The 20,329-nt window shown below is 48.0% G+C and overlaps 1 protein-coding gene across 7 annotated transcripts in view; it reads left to right on the forward strand.

Moving 5' to 3' along the window:
• Positions 1-264: 264 nt before the first annotated feature.
• Rbpms (RNA binding protein, mRNA processing factor) overlaps positions 265-20,329 on the forward strand; it is a 161,216-nt gene continuing 141,151 nt past the window's right edge. For 3 of the 7 annotated variants that reach the window (XR_006064801.2, XR_006064800.2, XM_006973951.4), the window contains exon 1: positions 273-644. Coding sequence is in view for 3 of the 7 variants with exons in the window: in XM_006973951.4 (XP_006974013.1) it covers positions 579-644 (66 nt within the window). In the remaining 4 variants the exon portion in view is untranslated. Of the gene's footprint in view, positions 645-20,329 lie in introns of all 7 variants that reach the window. The other 4 variants (XR_442677.3, XM_006973952.3, XM_042262572.2 and 1 more) reach the window with 3 other exon arrangements.

Here is a 20,329-nt window from a genome sequence, read left to right on the forward strand (position 1 = left end):
ACGGACGCCGAGGCCCTGGGGTTGGAGAGGGCGGACCCGATCTTCCTCCCGCCGTCCCCACGGCCTCGTGACCCCAGTGACATTTCCACCCCCCCAGCCCCCACCCTCCAGCCGAGCCGGGCCCCGGGGTCCACCGCTCCGCCCCGCGCCCCTCCTCCCGCGGGGGGCTTCGCGGTCCCGAGCAGCGTCCCTCCAGGGCTGCGGCCGGCCGCGCACGTCCAGGGAGGGCGGAGGGAGGAGGGGAGGGCAGGGGAGGGGAGGGGAGGAGGGTGGAAGGCGAGAGAAAGCGCGCTGCGTGCGGCCCCGCTGCCCAGAGCCTGCCAGCAGCGCGCCCTCGGCGGCTCCGGTCCCAACCGCGCCCACCGCCTCGCCTCCTCCGCCTCGGCCGCCTCCCGACTCCGGGGCTCGCCCGGCCTCTCCGAGGTCCCCGCCCGCCCGCCCGCCCCGGCTCCTCGCAGCAGCGCCGCCCCGGCTCCAGCCCCGCAGCTCGCCCGCCCGCCCGGCTCGCCCGGGGGAAGGTAGCAAGCGGGCGAGCGCGCCCTCGCCCCAGCCCCGCGCGGCGACCAAGGACCGGGAAGATGAACGGCGGAGGCAAAGCCGAGAAGGAGAACACCCCGAGCGAGGCCAACCTTCAGGAGGAGGAGGTACTGAGGGGGGCCGGCTTGGGGGGTTCGGGGCGCACAGGGAAGGGGGGTGCCACGGGACGCGGCGTCCCGAGGGCGCGGGGCTGTGTCCACGCGCGTCCGCCTGCCTCCCATTGCATAACTTTTGAGGACTTTCCCGAGACTTTTTTGTAAGTAGAATGCTCAGCTTTGTCTACCCGGGATGTTAAAAGCGGAATCGAGAGCTGACTCCCGGGTGACCTCAGATGATTGGGATCGGGGAGGGTCAAGATTTGGGTTCTGCGTCTGCGGCTGGAAATTGGAGGGAGGCATGGTCGAAGGAAGAAACTCTGGGAAAGTTTTCGTTAAAAGATACTTCCGACCCCAGCTCCCCTCCCTCCCTCCCTCTCTCCCTTTCGGTGTTAAAAGTGCTGGGTGAAATATCTTCCTAGCTGAGACATTTTGGATTAATAGATAACTCATCAGCCGCATTCTTCTCCGATGAGTCGAAGACCCCTGCCGAACCTGGACGATGTGGAGTGGGGGTGGGTGGGTGGGTAGAATAACAAGGGCTAAAAGCTTTGGGTTCCCCAAAGCAAAGGCGCATGGAGGGTGTTTTCATAGGAAAATCACAACTTTATGTGGCACACTCGAAATGATGATTAAAAACAATTTGCGGCTGTGGTGCGTTTCTTACTGAAAACACTTGAGTAATGCGTGTGGATGGGGTGTGCACGGGACTCGGTGAATTTTGTCGGTTTTGTGGTTGTCCTGCCCTGCCTGACTTCACTCCTGCAGGTGGGTTCTCTGGAGGTCCAAGAAACTGTATTTATCTTTGTAAGGTCTCCCAGAATTAAGTGCAGAAGCAGAAAGTGCCCAACCCCACTATAGGGTAAAAAACGATCTTACAGGTAAATTACATCCTAATAAGGAGGGTGAACACAACTCAAAACTGGCTGTGACGAGATTAGGATGGTGAGAATATTGGGACGGCGTGTGCAAACTAAGATACCGAGACTGAAACCAAACATTAAGAAAGTTCATCCATCCACCCATCTCTCTGACCTGTGAACTGTCCACTGGTAAAATGGGAACTATTTAATGGGGAAGACAAAAGAGACCCAGACTTATGCAAAACAATGCAAAGTAGGAGTTTGCTCACAGTTGTCGTGGGGTGCAACCCTCAGGGAACTGAAGAAAGCTGAAAATTGCCTCCCCACCTGAAGAAATTACCTATTTTCTCAGCAAGTCTTGCTTTGGAAAGTTTTGTTTATGCTGTTTTATAACAGAGCCGGGGAGCCAGCTGTAAGTTCCGGCTGCTTTTCAGTGTATTTCCTGACAAGTTAAACATTTAAAAAAAAAAAAAAAGATGCCCATTTGCTTTTAAAGAAATTTCTGGGTTTTTAGCATGCTTTAATGAACACAACAAGGTAATTTCTCATTTCAGATTAGCAATACCCTTATCCCTGCTAAAGGATGGAGCCTAGGAAACCATCTTTCTTCCTCCATCTGGTTCAGAAAAGTTGCAGCTGGGAAAGAGCGCATAACACCCAAGTTTTGGTCCTTTTAAAATGATTTTGGAAAAATAACAAAACCCCATATTTTATTTTCTTCAGGTTTTAGTAGATAACAACAGGTTTGTCTCCAGATTCCATACCCACTTGCCTAACAATTACGGCAAGTCAGATTTTTCTCTTGATGAGTCTTAAGCTGCAGATCCTAACAGTACTTCCCTCCGGGTGATCACGCCTAGCCATGGACCATGTTGGTGTGATCATCTGCCGGGTCGCCCTGACAGGGAGTGTTCTTTGTCAGGTAGGGATGGCATGTGGTTCTAGGAGGTGTTTATCTTTCACAGGGAAACATTTAAGAAATAAGAGGGGTAGGCAGATTGCAGAGCTCAGGTTGTACACTAGTGGTAGTGTATAAAACACATACACCATGAAAAATGAGCTTTAGTTACTTGTGGTTTTGTTGTTGTTGTTGTTGTTGTTTTTCTACTAGGAAATGGACCCAGGACCACAGGCATGCCAGGCAAAGCACCCTATTAGTAGGTACTTTATGCGTTTTTATTTAAAAATAGGGTTTCCCAAGTCACACCATCTGGCTTATGAACGTGAATTCCTGCCTAAGAGTCCTGGGGTTAAGGATATTTGCCATCACACCTGGCTAGCATAATAGGGAAAGGAAATTGTTAGTGATCCAGGTAACTTTATCATACTTATCCGTTCTCCTGTAGACTTGGTTTTTGAAAAATTCCTAGGCATTCTACCCCCCCCCCCCCAATCCTGGAAGCCACAAAAAGTCAAATAAGTACAGTATTTTGGTGAGTTCCATGAATGTGCATGTCATTATACAAAACCACAACACTGGACACATGCCCTGCCTGTCCAGTGGACCAGCACCTGTTCAGATGCATTGAAAAGCCTTGGAGTGGACACACACACACACACACACACACACACACACACACACACACACACCCTGTGTACATGTAGGAAGAAGAGAAATGTGCTTATTGTCATTTCCCGTGGCTGCTGAACTGAGTTGGAAAAGTGAGTCCACCCATCACTAAGAGAAAACCGTATCTCATAGATCACCATGGACTTTCTCTACACTGGAGAGTTTTCGTTCAAGGTTTTCTTCTTCCTATGTTTGAACCCAGCTCCTCTTATCAACCAGTATGTTTTAACCCTGAGTCCCGTGGCTTATTCTGCAGTTATGACATTACTGGTTGAGAAGTTTTTGAGGAGCTGCAGCTTTGTATAGCACTTCAAACCAAGGGGAGTCATTTTAAGATTTTGCAGCTGTGCGAGAGACAATACATCTGGCCTTCTAGCATGTTGTGTATGCTCTTTGTAAGTTTTCCTGGAAGGACAACCAGTTGTCGATCTTACTGGGACCTGAGAGTTGCCAGGGTTTTGTGTGTATGTGCAGATTGTTGGATTATTTCTTACATCACCTCACTTTAAAGAAAATAATGCTGGAGGAGGGTTGAACATTCAGAAGCCAGCCTTAGCTACATAGCAAGGCTCTGTTTTGAAACAGAAGTTCTTAGTTGGGCGTGGTGATGATTCCTTCCTTTTGTAAGGCAGAGCCAGGTGGATCTCTTTGAGTCTGAGGCCAGCGTGGTCTACATAGCGAGTTCTAGCCCAGCCAGGGCTGCATAGTGAGACACTGTCTCTAAACGAAAGTTTCAAAAAAGTTCTTAGAATGTGTCTCCAATTGTACGTATGATCAGGTTTTATTAAGTTAATAAGTATGTAGGTAATAAACTTATAATTTGTCTCATAATCAACTGTCATTAGTAAGTTTCAATGTGTTCAGACATACTAGGACCCTGTCTTACAGAAGCTTATTGGCCATTGATTTCTTTGTTGGATATGAGATAAACATGCCATTTAGTTATATTTTTAGTTTCATTCATGTCATTGGATACTTTTTAGGTGGATCACCTTTATGTTGAAGCAGTTTAAAATACATCTCAGTTCTGGGAAAGCAGTGTAAGGGGTAATTAAATCAGAGAAGCAAGAGTTGGCCACATGGCAGGGCAGCATTGATGGGGATGTTTGGCAGAAATCAAATCAAGTCAGATCTGAAGAGGGTCATGCAATTTTTACTTCAGATCTTTTAGAGTGCTTAGTATTTTGCCAGAGCATTGGAGTTGTAAGTTGTTTGTTTGTCTGAAACAGTTGGCATACAGGAAAGGGAATGTCTGTCAGTGGTGTGGAAACCCACTTCTCATTCCATATTGAGATTCTTCGGGTTCTGGAAAGATCGATATAGCTTTGTACAATTTAACCTATTGTTGCCAACCAAATCTAGCACAGCAAACTTGTTTCAGTCCTGGAGCAGGAGCTGGTGGCGGTGATTTGGATGGAAATGTGACCTCAGTGGTAGAATGATGTCCGAAGAGCCACTGCCGAATGTAGCATGCATTTTGGCTCCTTGGCCAAAAGTGGTTTTCCAGTTTCTCCAATAAGCTGCTGGTGGTGCCTGGAAGCGTTTGCAAGTGCTCTGACTTGGTCCTTTGGTTGAGGTAGAGGCTTCTTTTATGGAGGCCTGAGTAAGTGTTAGAGCTGGGGCAATAAACTGGGCACATGTCATCGGTAATGAAGTTGGGACTGTGGTTCTGAGGAGTTTTGGCAGGGGCCATCAAAACATGTTCTGGCCCTTTGATTTAGTACCAGTATTGTTAAGAATTTACTCTAAGGAAATTGGGTGGTAATAAACATTTCTTTCTAGGAGGGATTGTTGCAGTTGTGATGGCGAAAATTCTCAGAGCCCGTTCCACAAACGGGAAGTTGCTAAGCCAATCATTGTAATTCCAGAGGGCATGCTCTCCAGCCTTTAGAGGATACGTTCTTTGACGTGTATTTATTACAGATTGTTTCTGTGTATGTAATATATGTAATAACAATAGATGGGTCTGAAAACGAAAAATCTGAAGACAGGGTCCTGGCAGGCCATTGCTTCCTGGAAAATGTTAGGGAAGAGGCGGGCTCCAGACATCCTGAGGGGTGTGTTTTTGTTGAGCAAGCAGGAGTTTTCAAGTTTTAATATATTTTTTTTTAATTTGTTGAGATTGTAATGATCTCATTTCCCTTTTCCCTCTACCTCCTCCACACCCTCCCGTGGAACACCCTTACTATGCTTTTCAAGTTCTTTAAAACAAGGGTGTATGTAAAACCAGATAGAAAGAAACTGAGTGTCATCGATGGATTACACACAGATCATTGTGAATGGCTTTCCTCTGCATTTCCAAAATGACGATGTGAGCCAGTGACGATGCCTTCTGGCTTTCGTTAAAAGATTGTGTTAAATTCTTTTGTGATCCATGTAGGTGGTTGGTTTGGCTTACCAGCCTGACTTGGGCAGGACGCAGGCCTGTTCTGCTCCTCAGGGCCCTTCGTCATGAGATTCTTCCCACCTTCTTTTATTCTGGATCATGTTCGTGATCTTCAGCTGCACCCCCAGGTTCTAATAGCCTTCCTCGGTCCAGCATGATGCCGCGCAGCTGGGTCTCATGCTATCCCAAATCTTTCCTCACAGCTCTGACGTCCACAGAACAGAAGTCCACACTGGACACTCAGGATTGTTCTAATATGCCTCTAAGAACCCTTCTGCCAACTTCTGTGTTCTGGCCCAAGCTGAGCAGGATTCAAGTTGTCCCCTCTGTGTTTATGGGCCTGCCCTCCACCTCCATGGAGGCGTCATTTCCCCAGGAAGTTCTTTGTTACCTCTGCTTAGCTCCTAGGCCATCCTCGCCTTTTGTCAGGCAGTTTTGCAAAAGAGATGCATGCCATCATCTAACGGGATTCCTAACGGTCAGACTTCCCCATGCTAGTTCCATGGACAGACAGACAGACACACCCACACCCACCCACACCCACACCAGCTGCCTGCTTAATACTGAGAGTCCTTTGCCTACTAGAGATTTCAAAAGGTTGTGACTCCACCTGTTGGGAAAAGTTTTTTCTCACCTGTCGTTCTCGGTGGTACAAGTGAGTCCCTCAGAGGTGCTTACTCATCCCATGGAACTACTGGGTTCTCCCCGTTAGAATTTGGGTTCTCCCGTGGAACTCCTTTTTGACCTTCTGGTCATGGGCTTCCGGAAGTCTGAGCTATGTGGAGGAGCAGTGAGCTCCCCCTGTTCCCAAACAAGTCTGCACTGTGTGACAGCCACTTTGGAATGTTTGTGTTCAGTTTCATTTGGCACCTTAGTGTCTGCCTGGGGGCAGTGGAAAGGGAATGCAAATGTCCCTCTTGAACAGTACTTGCTTTGGTCAAAGAAAAAAAAACTTAGGAAGGAATGAGGAGAATGGACCTTAACAGCTAGAGCAGAAGTGGATGCATAGTTCAGTGACTGGAAGCCTGGGAGGACCAGCTCTTTAAGTTGATGCTGTATTGATAAGACCCTAACGTTCCCCAGACCCTGATGGAGAGAAGCTTGTATGAGGATAACGGGTATAACTTTGTCCATCTTTAATGTGCACCAGGAGATGGTTTTAAACAACTTTAATGCAGTGTGTGTGTGTGTGTGTGTGTGTGTGTGTGTGTGTGTGTGTGTGTTGGAGAAAGTGGGGGTTGCTTGATGAGACCTGGACCTTGAAGCTGCCTGGAGGATATATGTGCTTGAATTTATGAGAATAAAGTTGCCCAGTTTGCAGAACGGAGAACTGCCAGAATCATCTACCCTATGAGAATGCCAGAAATATTTTTATACATTGACTAAAGAAATAGTAGTCACTAGTATTCATTTATTTATATAGAGAAACAGGGTCTCTCACTGTGTATCCCTGGCTGGCCTGGAACTTGCTACGTAGACCATGCTGGCCTTGAACTCAGGAGATCCTCCTGTCTCTGCCTCCTGAGTGCTGAGATTAAAGCATAAGCCACTCGGCTTGGCCAATCACTGACTCTTGCTTACTTTTTTTTTTTGTGTGTGTGTGTTTGTGTGTGTGTGTATGTGTTTGTGTGTGTGTGCGCGCGCGCGTGCGTGCTGTATTACAAGTTAAGCACTGGACCACCTATAACCATTTCTTTTATCCTTACAAACTAATGTAGGGTTTTGTTGTTGTTTTTTCTTCATTGTGTGTGTGTGTGAGTGCGCGTGCGTGTATGCTTGAGACAGTCTTGCTATGTAGACCAGGCTGGCCCAGCAGACACAGGATCCCTTCCGTGTCAACCTCTTGAATGCTGGGATTACAGGTGTGTCCCACTACACTCAGCTGATGCGGGTGTTTGTGTCCGTTTTTTGGGTAGGCAACCGAGGTGTTGTGAAGTGTGGCTAATTGACCAGGGCCATCAGGTGAAGACCTACCTAAGAAGGGGTGCTAGGATCTAGGGGGAACATTTCCTCCTCTTCAGTTGCTTTGTTTAATGGAGGGATGGCTGTGCACAGATTAACAGGTTTAATAAAGCATGCCAGCAAGGTGGAGGTGGTTTGGACTGGAAACAAGCCTACTCCTGAGAGGGTGGTGAGGAAGAGGTCAGGGATCCAGCTGAACCCGAAGACTTTGACCCATGAGGAAGATTGTGGAGGGAAAGTTGACAGGTAAAGAGTCCCGGTAAAGGCTCCTTTTGGGGAGGGACAAGCAAGGCAGAGAGGAAAGGGGTAAGTTTAGAGGGGACACTGGCCAGCAGGTGATGGGAACCTTTGCTTTCTGAGGTAGGAAAGGGGCCTCTGTCCTCTGCTAGAGGGCAAAGGGTGGACGTGCAACACACAGTATCCTCTTGATCCAGTGGAACAGAACACACAGCCAGCTTTGGAAGAGTCGATGAGGCCCCGGCTGCAAGAGCCCGGATCTGAAGTGTACCAGAGAGGAATTTAAGGATCGACCCCCATGCCTCTTTGGGTTCTCCTTTGGATGACGAGATAAATGGTTGGTTTGTAGACGTACAAACTAGGTATAGGGCAGCTAAGAGTGATGATGCTGAGTTTGGGGTGACAGGCCAGGCCAGATGTTAAAATCGGATTTTTCAGAACAGTTCGCATATAGCTTGGTCATTGAAAATGTGGGTCATGTGGATGAGTGTCCAGAAATGGAATTCCAATCCCTAGGAAACCTTGTGATGAAAGTTACGGAAAGAGAAAAGGCTTCTGGGAGAACAGAAAAGGCTTCTGGGAGAAGGTGGAGAATTGGAAGTCCTCAGGGAAAAGGGACTCATTTTAATACATAAAGATGTGTTACTTAGAAACTGCCTGATTATAATGGTATCGGGAGGAGTCAGCAATATATAGGTATATGTAGTATTTCTCATGCTTTTTTGTTTGCTTTCATCAAAGTCCAGGGAATGTGTTTTCTCCCTGGGTTTGTCATGAGTTCCCAGACTTGCAGTTCTAATCATTGCAGGCCAAGCTCTCATAACATCTAGAGAGGCTGAGTTGAGCCACTGGCCGCCCAAGGCCATGTGCTCTTCTTCGGGCCCTATTTTCACTTACTTACTCCCTGCAGGCTCGCTGTCTTGTTTTGTTTGGTCCTCTGCTAACCGTCTGCCGCCGAAAAGCCATCCTGGAAAGGCCCTTAAAAAAGAAAACCATCCACAACATACGGCTGTGGTGTTTCTTGCGGATGTCTAACCCCACGGCAGCCATTATGATGCGTATTAATGAATAGCGACGAGGAGAAAGAAATGGCAGGAATAGAATAACTGTGGGTCTCCCCGGGAAGAGAGGCCGGGATTTCAGCTTGTAATGCAGTATTGTTGCACCAATTTAAAAGGCAAAAGAAATGCTTAGGCAGCCTGGTTTAATCCTGGCAGCACCTGGGATTTTGCAAAGGTATGAGAAATCTGAGCGTCTCAGGATAGACTAGGTTTATCTCGTCAAGTCTTAAACTCCCACCTTGAATTAGTCCTTACTTTTCAGGAGTGAATGAGTCTTCGTGATGAGGGTCCTCTCATTCCCCACATTCCTTTATGTCACCAGGTAGATAATGCTGGCCACTGGCCAGCGTGATCCCGAGAGAAATCCTGCACGTGATTTTGTCCTTGACTCCGCAGGATCTCATTTTGCGAAAACTCCTCTTTGCCACCTCAGGGCTGCATGCTTGAGGCCGCTGGGGACCAGGGGACAGGCGCAAGTGCTATCCTATTACTGAAGGAGCAGAATTTGCTCTGTGCTCAGAGGGGAAGTGCTGCCGAGGTGTAATTGCTTTTACCCAGCGTGTGCCATTTACAAGACTTTGGACGTGTGAGTTTCCAAAGGCGTCTGTTATTGAATATAGCGATCCTCCAGTCGGCATCCTGAGATGGGGGAGGGCAAGACAGGACCACCTTACAGGCCCTTGGATGTTGGGTGGTTAGGGGCTAGCCTGGGTTATCAGGGGGACCTGTGTTTCTTACTTAGACCTCTCCTCTCCATTCTTCTGAGTTGAATTTCTACTTTTACCTGGCATCACTGAGTACTTTTCCAGTAATGAGCAACAGAATTGCTAGCAGGTCATGCTTGTAGATGTCAAAATTTCCTCTTCAATCTCAGATGGCTGGGCATGGTGGTGCACGCCTTTAATCCCAGGATTCGGGAGGCAGAGGCAGGTGGATCTCTGTGAGTTTGAGGTCACCCAAGTTCCAGGATAGCCAGGGCTACATAGAGAACATAGAACCCCTGTCTCTGGAGGGAAAAAAAAAAAACCCACTTGTGTTTGTCCATGCTAAGTGACAGAGCATTTATATAGCTAGTCCAAAGTGGACACTAGTCCACTGTGCCCCTGCCCCTTCTTTTAAGATACTGGGGCTCTTAAAGGCCTAGGCTGGCTCCACCCCCAACCTGCTGAGATTGTAGGTTTATTTTTTTGGTCTGTGTAAGTAAGTGTGTGGTGCAAATGCCCTGCTTATTAACGTTACTCTTAAAGGAATTGAACGGTTACGCCATGTTTAAGGATGTTTAGGAAAACTGAAGCATGCTGAGAAATTAGGTTAATTTTTATGAGGTTTTACAGCCAGTGGGCAGGAACTTAAAAGTGTCCAAAGACTGGGGGCTGGACAGAGGACAGGTTAAGAGCACTCACTGGCTGCTCTTCTAGAGGACCTGGGTTCAGTTCCCAGCACCCACAGGGCAGCTCACCGGTGTGTGTAACTCAGGCTCCAGGAGTTCTGACACCCTCACACATGGCAGGCGAAACACCTATGCATGTAAAATAAAAATAGATAATTAAAAAAATTTCCAGTGACACACAAGGTTCATGTGGCTGGTTCCTTCTGGACCTCTGACCCCCATCTCTCCTGGGAATCCCAGTCTCACCTGATAATGCTTTAGTTCCTCGGGTCCTCATTAGATGTGCCCATTTGCTAGACTTGTTCCTGCCGCAGGCAGGACCTTGGTGCCAGCCAGTCTGTCTGCTTGCAGGGTAGTCCTGACCTTTGTCCTAGTCTGTTCCTGTGTCACCCAGAAGGAGACCTGTGACCTACAAGTTTAAAGTAGCCCACATTTCTGCCTTGTGTCATCCGTTTGTTTTCCAGGTGGTGTCTCTTGCCACGTTCTATGTGCCATTGGACTTGCTTATCTTGCGCCTCTGATGGAGTTCTGTCTTATTTAATATCTAAAAAAACCCCATAGCCTAGAACAAGGCCCAGAACTGTCCAGTGCGTTTGTTTGTGAAATGCTCACAAACCTGCCTTTCAAAGGCAGACATCTGTGTGATCCACCACATCGTCATAGAGCCTTTCATCCGTTTCCAGATTGTTTTGGGTTTTTTTTTCCTTATTTCTTTCTCTCCTCACTTTTTTTTTTTTAAAGGCGTGGTCTCTCTATTATGTAGCCCTGGCTGTCCTGGAGCTCACTAACTAGGCTGGCCTTGAACTCTCAGAGATCCACCTAACTGCCTCCCGAGTGCTGGGGATCCAGGCCTGAGCAACCGTGCCTGGCTCAGGTTAAGTTTTAATTGTTTCTGTCTCTGAGGTGAATATTTCTGATTCCCACCCCCCACTCCCCACTTGATTACATCAGAAACCAGAATGATCATTTCACACCCTTTTGAGTCAGAGATTTTGTTTGGGTGGTATATGACTGATCCCTTGCAGGGGCAGGCGGCCCTTTTGCACACGGAAAGGAATTCTTTCCTGTTGCCCAGTTCAACCCAGCTACACTTAAACAGAAATTCGGCTTTTTTGCACACACACACAGGAATTCTTCCCTTGGTCCAGTTAAACCCAGCTACACTTAAACAGAAATGGGGGCGTGGCTGGAATGAGATCATTCCTGGAGTTGGAGAGCCAGGTAAATTTTGCCAGGTGTGACTTTGGCCTTGAGAGGGTTACATGTTTATAGCCACATGGAGTTGATTTAGAGTGAGGTTGGCCACTTCTGAGCCTTTGGCTAAGTCCAGCCTATTAGCTCTGTTAACTCCTCCTTTGGCCTACAAAGAGAGATAAGTTCAGAGCCAGTCTGGCTTTGGGTGGCCGGATCACATGTTAAGCACCTGGCTTCCAGTGTGAAGGAATCCTTAGGGAGCCACCCCAGGCCGCACCCACCTGTCTTTATAAACTTGGCTCTTTTGTTATTGTTGTTTTATTTCTGCTTCTCATTGTGAAGCAGAAGAGGTACTATCCCAGGACTGAAGAAATATGCCCTGTCATTTACTTAGCTTTCCGAAGGAAAGCAGCTGTTAATTGAGCAGATGGGGACAGCGGTGGAATGCTGGCCTTCGGAATGTCTTCATTTGCACACTAAATCCAAACCTGACCTAGATCGGGTGTTTGTTGACATCCCTTGGTCACCCACCGGCTGATAATCTCACAACCAAAGTTACATGTTCTTACAGAAGTCGGTTCTTGGCCAGCCTGTGGCTGCCCTTCGGTTTTATTGTCTCATTTTCTGTGTTCTCTGTGGGACAGAGGACAAGTCACTTGAGCTGTTCAGGGAAGCAGGCCTCCCTTTCCTTACTTAACTGAAAGAGAGTGATGGTCCAGACCTTGTCTGCTGTGTGTTGAAGGAGTTTGTAAATCCCAGCTTCCCACTTTTCCATTTCCCAACTGGGACACCGGATGCCAAGCCGAGTCCCTAGTGGGCCATTTGGAGAGAACATTGTCCCGCCTTTTCAGATTGCAAACCCAGTAGATCTTATTTGTTAGATGATTTTAATACAGTGAGGAAAAACCAGAGCGCCCTAGGCTTTGGAACTTCTTTCTGTTTTAGAGAAGTTTCTTACTCCTGGTTTGCCTACCTGCAGAGGCTTCATTTTTGTTTTTTTGGTAAGCAAACCAGGGCCTCTCCTGGAGGATTGGGTGTGACTCTGTGGGTGTGAGCTGGCTGCAGGAAATGACCCTCTGTAAACAAAAGGATTATTTCAGGCCCATCCTGAGTCTTTGTGCTTTGAGAGGGGGGTTTTATGCAGAAAACCAGAACTTGGAATCCCAGCTTTAGCTATTCTCTTCGAGAGGGGAATGGGAGGAGAATCTGCTATGGTGAATAACCTCTAAATCAGCAGTTCTCAGCCTTCCTAATGCTGCCACCTTTTAGCAGTACAGTTCCTCCTGTTGTGGTGACCTCCAACATAACACGATTTACCTTGATTCTTCACAAGTGTAAATTTGCTGCTGTTATGAGCCGTAATGTAAATAGCTGATTTTTGTGACACCCCCAAAGGTATTTCGACCCACAGGTTGAGAACCGCTGCTCTAGCGTCTCATGTCGGCCACGCCAGGCAGCACTCAGTGTGAGAGCCCAAGAAATATGAGTGCGGACTGGCAGCCCTTTAGGAGGGCAAGATTTCCTACCCCAAGGAGGGAAAAAGAGCATGGGTTGCCCGCTGTCCAGAGCTATACCCAACATAGCCTGTAGGTTTTACTCTGATTTCTAGCTTTTGCTTAATTAAAAGCCCGTGAGCATCAGAGCGCTGACCACCTGTAATCACAATGGGGGAGGCAGACAAAAGGGCTTTTGCCAGGTGTGTTGGTTCAGGAGACATCCTCCCATCCCATCAGTAAGGAGGCTGAGGCAGGGGGTTGGCTAGAGTGTGAGACCCTGTCCCTGCATAAATTAAAAAACAAAAAAACAAAACCCACCAGATCCTTTTCTTAATCTGAACTGACTGTCCCACAGTAGATGGTGTCTGTAGTACATAGTCTTTAAGCTAACAGTGAAACAGTTTGTAATCACTGGACCCCTCTACTTCAAAGTGACTAGTAGATCAGAATCCATACAGCAGGGTCCTGGGTTTATGTTACCAGCTAAGTAGTTTTATCTTACCAGATTTTTTTTTTTTTAGGAGCACCCATCCACCAATAACTAGAAACACACATTTTGTTGAAAGTGGGTTTGCGTTTTTCTTAGTTTTCAGCGGAAGAGGACAAGCAACTTTGTAGAGGATGTTTTTAGACTTGTGTTTTTTTTTTTTTTTTTTTTTTTTTTAGTTGCTACATGCAGAAGGCCAGCTGATAATGTTTTGTGCACAGCCTGTGTGTGTGTCGGGGAGGTGGGGGAATGGGGTGGAGTGGAGGGATCTTCGGTGTTTACTCTCTGGCATCAAACAGTTAACAGCTCCCAACAGCTAAGTGCAGAGATAAGATTAAAGCCGCCATTCAGATGTCAATTCTGCAGGGTTTTGTTTGTGTGCTCAGTGTGCTGGGAAGCTCTGTATTTTAGATGGAGAGGTCCAGGGCAGTGCTTAAAAGAAAGGGAGCACTGGAAATTCAGTTTATAGGGGAAAGTCAGTCTCGCTGAATCAACAACAGTGTCTGAGGCCATTGAAACATTTCCCTAGCTTTCCTGTTTTGTCCCTCCCTTCAAGACAGAGTTTCTCCATGTAACGTCCCTGGCTGCCCTGGAACTTGCTTTGTAGACCATGCTGGCCTTGAACTCAGGGAGATCTGCCTGTCTCTGCTTTAAAGGTGTACACCGACATGCCCAACCTGTTTTGTTTGCTGTGTGAGGGGTTTGGAACCCAATGCAGATGTTGTCTCTTCCACCAGCCTATAACCCCAGGCCTTAATACCTTTTACAAACTTTTAAGAAAGGTAAGTTGTAAGTGAGGGGCACAATGAAACCACCAAACCGGACCACGCCACGGGGAGAAAAGAAAGGTTTATTGGGGATCAAACTGGCGCAAGGCTGAGCAGAGGAGAAGCAAGATAGTTGCAGAGCAGGCGGATTTTTACCTGAGTTTAACATGGTGAGCATCTTTGAGGCGACCAACCGTTCACACTGACCCGGAACTAGATGTCCTTGCCAAGGTGGTTGTCCTTTGGGGTTGGGTGAAGGGGGAGGGGTTTCCTGGTAAACAGAAACCCACCTTTAGACTTGTTTACCTGATGATAGTCCTTCAGTTGACTGGGCCAAAGTCCTGTTTTTGACAGGGAGACTACTAGTACTGCCATTTTGGGGGCCCCTCTGGCCCTAACTAGTGTATTTTGACCTGGATCTACTTGGAGGTGGTCATATACCATCTACTTTAGGTGTATATGCTTTTTTTGTTGTTTTGTTGTTGAGACAGGGTTTCTTTGTGTAGCCTTGGCTGTCCTGGAACTGTAGACCCGGCTGGCCTCGAACTCAGAAGAGTTCTCTGCCTCCCCAGTGCTGGGATTAAAGGCGTGCACCACCACCACCACCACCACCACCACCACCACCACCACCACCACCACCACCACCACCACCTGGCTGCTTTTTTTTTTTTAATGCATTATTAACATGACTTGAACTTATAAAAAGATCTGTAACAGTAGCAGTGGGATCCACTCTCCCAGCTCTTTCCCCCTGAGCCAAATCCAGAGCAGAAGAATGGCGACACTCCAGTGATTCTGTGTATTGAAACCGGTCCACTGTCCTTGCAGGATGGACCGGAAGAGCAGTCAGTCACAAGCAGCGTGTGCTTCGTAGGTTCCTTTGTAGGTGTACGTGTTGAGTGTAGCGTTTGGTTCTGTTGGGGTTACCGTCACTTGTCTGTAGCTCTTCACATCTGTGGAACTACTGGTAAACCCAGAATCAGAATGAAAATCAGGGATGCTTGTCTGTTCTCTCCATGTTTTCAGCTGATCTAAGTAAGGTAAGCAAGTGTCTGGCCCATTGTGGGGCCAGTGTCTATATTTGGTCAGAGTGCACTCAGCCTGGTGGCTCTGAATCAAGAGACAGAAAGGGGGGTGGGGTGGGGTGGGGTGGGGGCAGGCTTTGGGATATGCTGTGAGCCTCTGATTTTGACAAATCCAAAGTTAAGATTTGGCCTTACTTGGTTTTGGTGAGCTTGACCACTGAGTTGCACCTGAAGCCCCATCCAAAATGTTTTAACCGCTGAGCGCCCCACCTGTTCCAGAAAACGCCCTGGGGGCTGTCCGTCCTGGTTTGTTTTAAGTCAGCTGTCACCAGCTAGATTATCTGGGAAGAGGAACCTCCACAGAGAAATGCCTCTCTTAGATTGGCCTGTGGGCCAGGCTAGGGGGGCATTTTCTGGATTAATGGTGGATGTGGGAGGGCCTGGACCATTGGGGGCGGTGCCTCCACGGAGCAGGTGGTCCTGGGTGGTATAAGAAAGCAAGGCTGACCAAGCCTCGGAGGGCAAGTCCGTAAGCAGCATCCCTCCAGGACTCTCTCTCAGTTCCAGCCCCAGCTCCCTCTCTGACGAGAGCTGTGCCCCTCGTCCTTTGCTCTCCAGCTTGTTTTTGGTTGTGGTGTTTTGTAGGCAAGACAAAGGTTGCTTGTGTCTTTTGGAATACCAAGGGTCACCGTTGGACATAGATGAATCATCCTGTTGGTGTGCCCTTATCCTGATAGAAGTGAAAGAGTACTCTTCCCATATACTTCAGGGAAACACAGGCTGAGAGGTGCCGTGTGACCCAGGTCCCCGTTCCATCCAGGGCTCGCTGGGAGCCTCTACAAACTTAACAAGCATTAATTGCACTCGCCAAATTGAAATTGCACTCTGTTCCCCCTAGAGCCTGCAGTAAATGTCCTCCCCACCTCCCCACCATTTAACTTCACCCCTACAATTTAGGGAATTTCTCCTGCGCAGGGGCAAAGAGAAAGCCCCGAGGCTGTTCCTAAACCCTTAGGGTAGGATGCTCATGGCGGGGGGGTGGGGGTGGGGGTGGGGGGTGGGGGGGGGTGGTGGTGGTGGTGGTGGGTTTTTTGTTTGTTTGTTTGTTTTTGGTCTTTGTATAATAAGAATTTGCAGGAATTACTTCCACAAGTGAGACACTGAGGCAGGCGTCTGTGATTGTTTCTGCTATATAATTTATCTGATACTCAGGATTGACAATGTCAAATCATCCGCTCCTCATCTAATGGGACTTTCCTTTCGTTATGGAATGTTTTTCTCTGACTGACAGATACATTCTTCTACGTTATCTACCCCCATCAGAAAATGGAGAGGAAAGGGAAAAAGAGAAAAGAAAAATGTAAGAGTGTGCCTGGTGGCCTGTGCCTATAATCCCAGCACTCTGGGAACTGAGACAGGAAGATGAGGCCAGCCTGGTCTATTGACTGAGATCCTGGCAGAGGAGAAGAGAGAAAGACAGAACACTTTAGGTTTGTCTGCACACATACTCTCCCCCCAACCCCCCAAGACCGGGTTTCTCTGTGTAACAGCCCTGGCTCTGTAGACCAGGCTGGCCTCAAACACACAGAGATCCGCCTGTCTCTGCCTCCCAAGTGCTGGGATTAAAGGCGTGCGCCACCACCGCCCGGCTCACACATACATTTTTAACAAATGAAATCTGAGTGTTTTGAATGCTTTTCATTTAACAGAGATGTCAGTAGAGATGTGTTTATTACAATGTAAGACAACACTTGATTCTAGCTGTAGGAGGCAAAAGATATGACAAGCCGGGAATCTAGATGTTTAAAAGAACGGAAGAGAGTTGCCATCATAGGCACAAGGAACTGCCTGCTTTTTGCCAGATTTGTGGGGTTTTTGTTGTTGTTGTTGTTTTGTTTGTTTGTTGTTTTGAGACAGGGTTTCTTTGTGTAGTCCTGGCAGCCCTCGAACTTGCTCTGGTAGACCAGGCTGACCTCTGAATGAAAGAAAATGGAAAAGAAAGGCCATGACTGCTCCTAGGTGTGGTGGAGGAGAAAGTTTATTACGGATATGAGGGAGAGCATAGCCAGAGGCAGGGACATCCGGGAGAGTCCGGAGTGGACATGACCATATGGGGGGAGGGGGAGGGGAACCAGGTGCAGCAGCCTAGAGGTCAAAGGTACCGAGAGGGATGGGTAACCAGAATGTCTGGCTTATATAGGGAAGAGCCTCTGGGGGAAGGGCCGCCCAGTCCCTGGGCTGGAGAGTTCAGGGTAACTGTAGGACCTGAGGGACACTGGGAGAACCCGGCAGCCAGGTCCACTTTGATAGCTTAAATAGGCACCTCAGCCGTTTGCCTAGGGTTTGAGACTAAAGAGCCTCGAACTCCGAGATCCACCAGCCTCTGCCTCCAGACTCCTGGGAAAACAGGCATGGGCCCCCACTGCCCAGCTTTTGCCAAATGTATTGATTCCGCTTATGGCCAGGGGGCCTTCCCTGTGTCTTCAGATTTTAGCTTCTCAACTTTCTTTAGCTCCTCATTCTGTGTGAAAGACTTTTTCCCTCGTCCATCTCCTTGGCTCATGTCTTGGGTATTATTTGAGGGTCTTCTTAAACAACCTGACACCTGATGGCAGACCGAGCAGAGACCGTTCTGTGGCCACCTTTCAAGTTCTTCGGACTGTGTCATAGCATGAATATGCCCATCTAGCCCACTCCTGATGATTGGGTGCTGGCTTCTAGCCTCTTGGTATAGATAGTTCTGTATGTGCTCCTAGTTAAAACTGTGTGTATACTCTTAAGTGATTTCCTTAGCTTGAAGTCTTAGAAATGGAATTTCTGGGTCAAAGAGCATGCATTCTTTTAAAGACATTTGATGTCTATTGCCAAGCCTTCTCTTGAAACGCTGCCCTGAGTACTCCCACCAAGAGTATCACAGGCCTATGTTCCTGCAGCCCCTGCCCCTGAAATTCATTCATTCATTCATTCATTTATTTTTTATTTATTATTTCTTTAGCTGAGGGTTGAACCCAGGGCCTTGCGCTACCACTGAGCTAAATCCGCAACCCATGCCCCTGAAATTTAAAGGGATTCATAAAATGCCTCTTGGTCGTGCCGTTGGTCACATTGTGTTTGTTGTGTGACTCATGGTCAGTCTTCCCATGCTCATGATTGATGTGCAGCACCTTGTTGTGACAGACTGTGATCCCCCCCCTTCTCAAAAGCATTGATTCTAATACTGTAGTAGGTACCACCGTAGTTAGCACATTAGCCAATAATTTCAGGGGACACAAGGAGAAACGTTGGTTCTGTGATGCCTATGGGGTACTTGATGTGTTTTACTGGCTGCTCCTGGGTGCTGATGAGCAGTTCTGATGTGCGTGTGTGGCATTCCTTTTTAAAACTTTTATGTATGTGAGTGTTTTGCCCTGAATGTACGTTTCTTCGTTAGGGTTTTTATTGCTGTGAAGAGACTCTTAAATGAGTCTCTTCTCTCTTAAAAGAGTGACCACGTGACTCTTAAATGAAAACATTGAATTGGGGTGGCTTGCTTACAGTTTCAGAGGTTCCGTCCATTATCATCATGGCGGGGAGCATGGCGGCATGCAGGCAGACATGGTGCTGGAGGAGGAGCTAAGAGTCCTACATCTTGCAGGCAACAGGAAGTCGACCGAGACACTGGGCAGTGGCGGTATCCTGAGTATAGCAAACCTTGAAGTCCGCCCCACAGTGAGACACACTTTCTCCAACAAGCCCCTACCTATTCCAACAAAGCCACATTTCCTAATAGTGCCACTCTCTATGAGATTATGGGGGCCAATTACATGCAAACTACCACAGTATGTCCGTACACCACTGTGTGCCTGGTCCCCTTGGAGGTCAGAAGGAGGCAGAGCATCCACTGGACTTGGAGTGACAGACAGGTGTGAGCTGCCATGTGGGCGCTGGAAGTTAAACCTGGGTCTGAGTCTTTCTTTATTCCTCAACGGTGCCCCCCACTCCTTTTTGAATCAGGGTCTCTCTACATAGCCCTGCCTGTCCTGGAATTCTATGTGGACCAGGCTGGCCTCGAACTCACAGAGACTCTGCCTCCTTAGTGCTGGGATTAAAGTTGGACCCACCCCTGGTTCTTCTCATGCAGCATTTCTTGAATTAACTCCAGCATTTTTCGAGTGGGTTCATGACACCTCCCTTGAGGCAGCACTATATCCATACTGGCTTATAGGCATCTCAGCAGGGACATGTGTCTCAGATCTGTGGCTTTGTCCTATATTTTTTTATTTTCTAGTCACGTGGTTGGCTTGCCCTTGGGGTGAGGACGGAGACAAGAGTAGATATTTCTGGTCAGTTTGACCTACAGCTGGTGAGCAGCTAGCCAATTTGACACCTGGAAGGAGCTTTTTAAAAAAAAAAAATTTGTGTGTGTTTGTTTTGCCTGAGTGTGTGTCTGTGTGAAGCTTCAGATTCCTTGGAACCGGAGTTACAGACAGTTGTGAGCTGCCGTGTGGGTGCTGGGAATCGAACCTGAGTCCTCTGGAAGAGCAGCCAGTGCTCTTAACCACTGACCCATCTCTCCAGCTCCAAAGGAGCTATTATTTAAATAGCAAGGCCTTGGGATTGGGATTGGTCATGGTGTGCATGTACTTAAGAAAATTCCCTTCCTGCCTCTCCCTGTGAGGAGAGGAGGAAACGAGGAGCCCCAGTGTAGAAGATTCCTAAGCCAGTCAGGGTGTTCCTGTGCCCCCAGGAGGGGCTTTTTGCAGATGCCCACAGCATACCAAGAGCCAAACATTGCCCGAGGAGTGTAGCTCAGGTCTCCTCCTGTGGGCAGGGCAGCCATCATTAACCCCAGCCCACAGGCCTCCTTAATTGTTACCAGAACGTTCTGTGGCGCACACCCTCCACAAAGGCAGCACACATGTTGTTTGAGTGTGAGTCTAGGAAATGAGCCGATGTAATGGAAACCTCTGCCTTGACTCATCCTTTCTGTTCTGTGAGGGGAATTCGCTTCGCTTTTGGCGTTTTCTGCTCTTACGAGTATTTGAGTGTGAGTTCTCAATGAGTCCGTGAAGCGACTGAAATTTTATGCATCCTGGCGCCTTTCTCAGACTAACTGGAAGCTCTTTGGCAAGTAAGTGCCTGCCTTCTTTCCTTGAATTCCTCGATTCAGGTTGACAGATGGCGAAGAGAAGTTCATTAGTGGGGAGGCCGAATGGGTCCCTTGGGAAGCAGGAATGGTATTTGCTAAAGACAGCAAGTGGACAGCCTGGCATTGCCTTG

This window comes from Peromyscus maniculatus, chromosome 17 (genome assembly GCF_049852395.1).
Source record: "Peromyscus maniculatus bairdii isolate BWxNUB_F1_BW_parent chromosome 17, HU_Pman_BW_mat_3.1, whole genome shotgun sequence".
Lineage (NCBI taxonomy): Eukaryota > Metazoa > Chordata > Mammalia > Rodentia > Cricetidae > Peromyscus > Peromyscus maniculatus.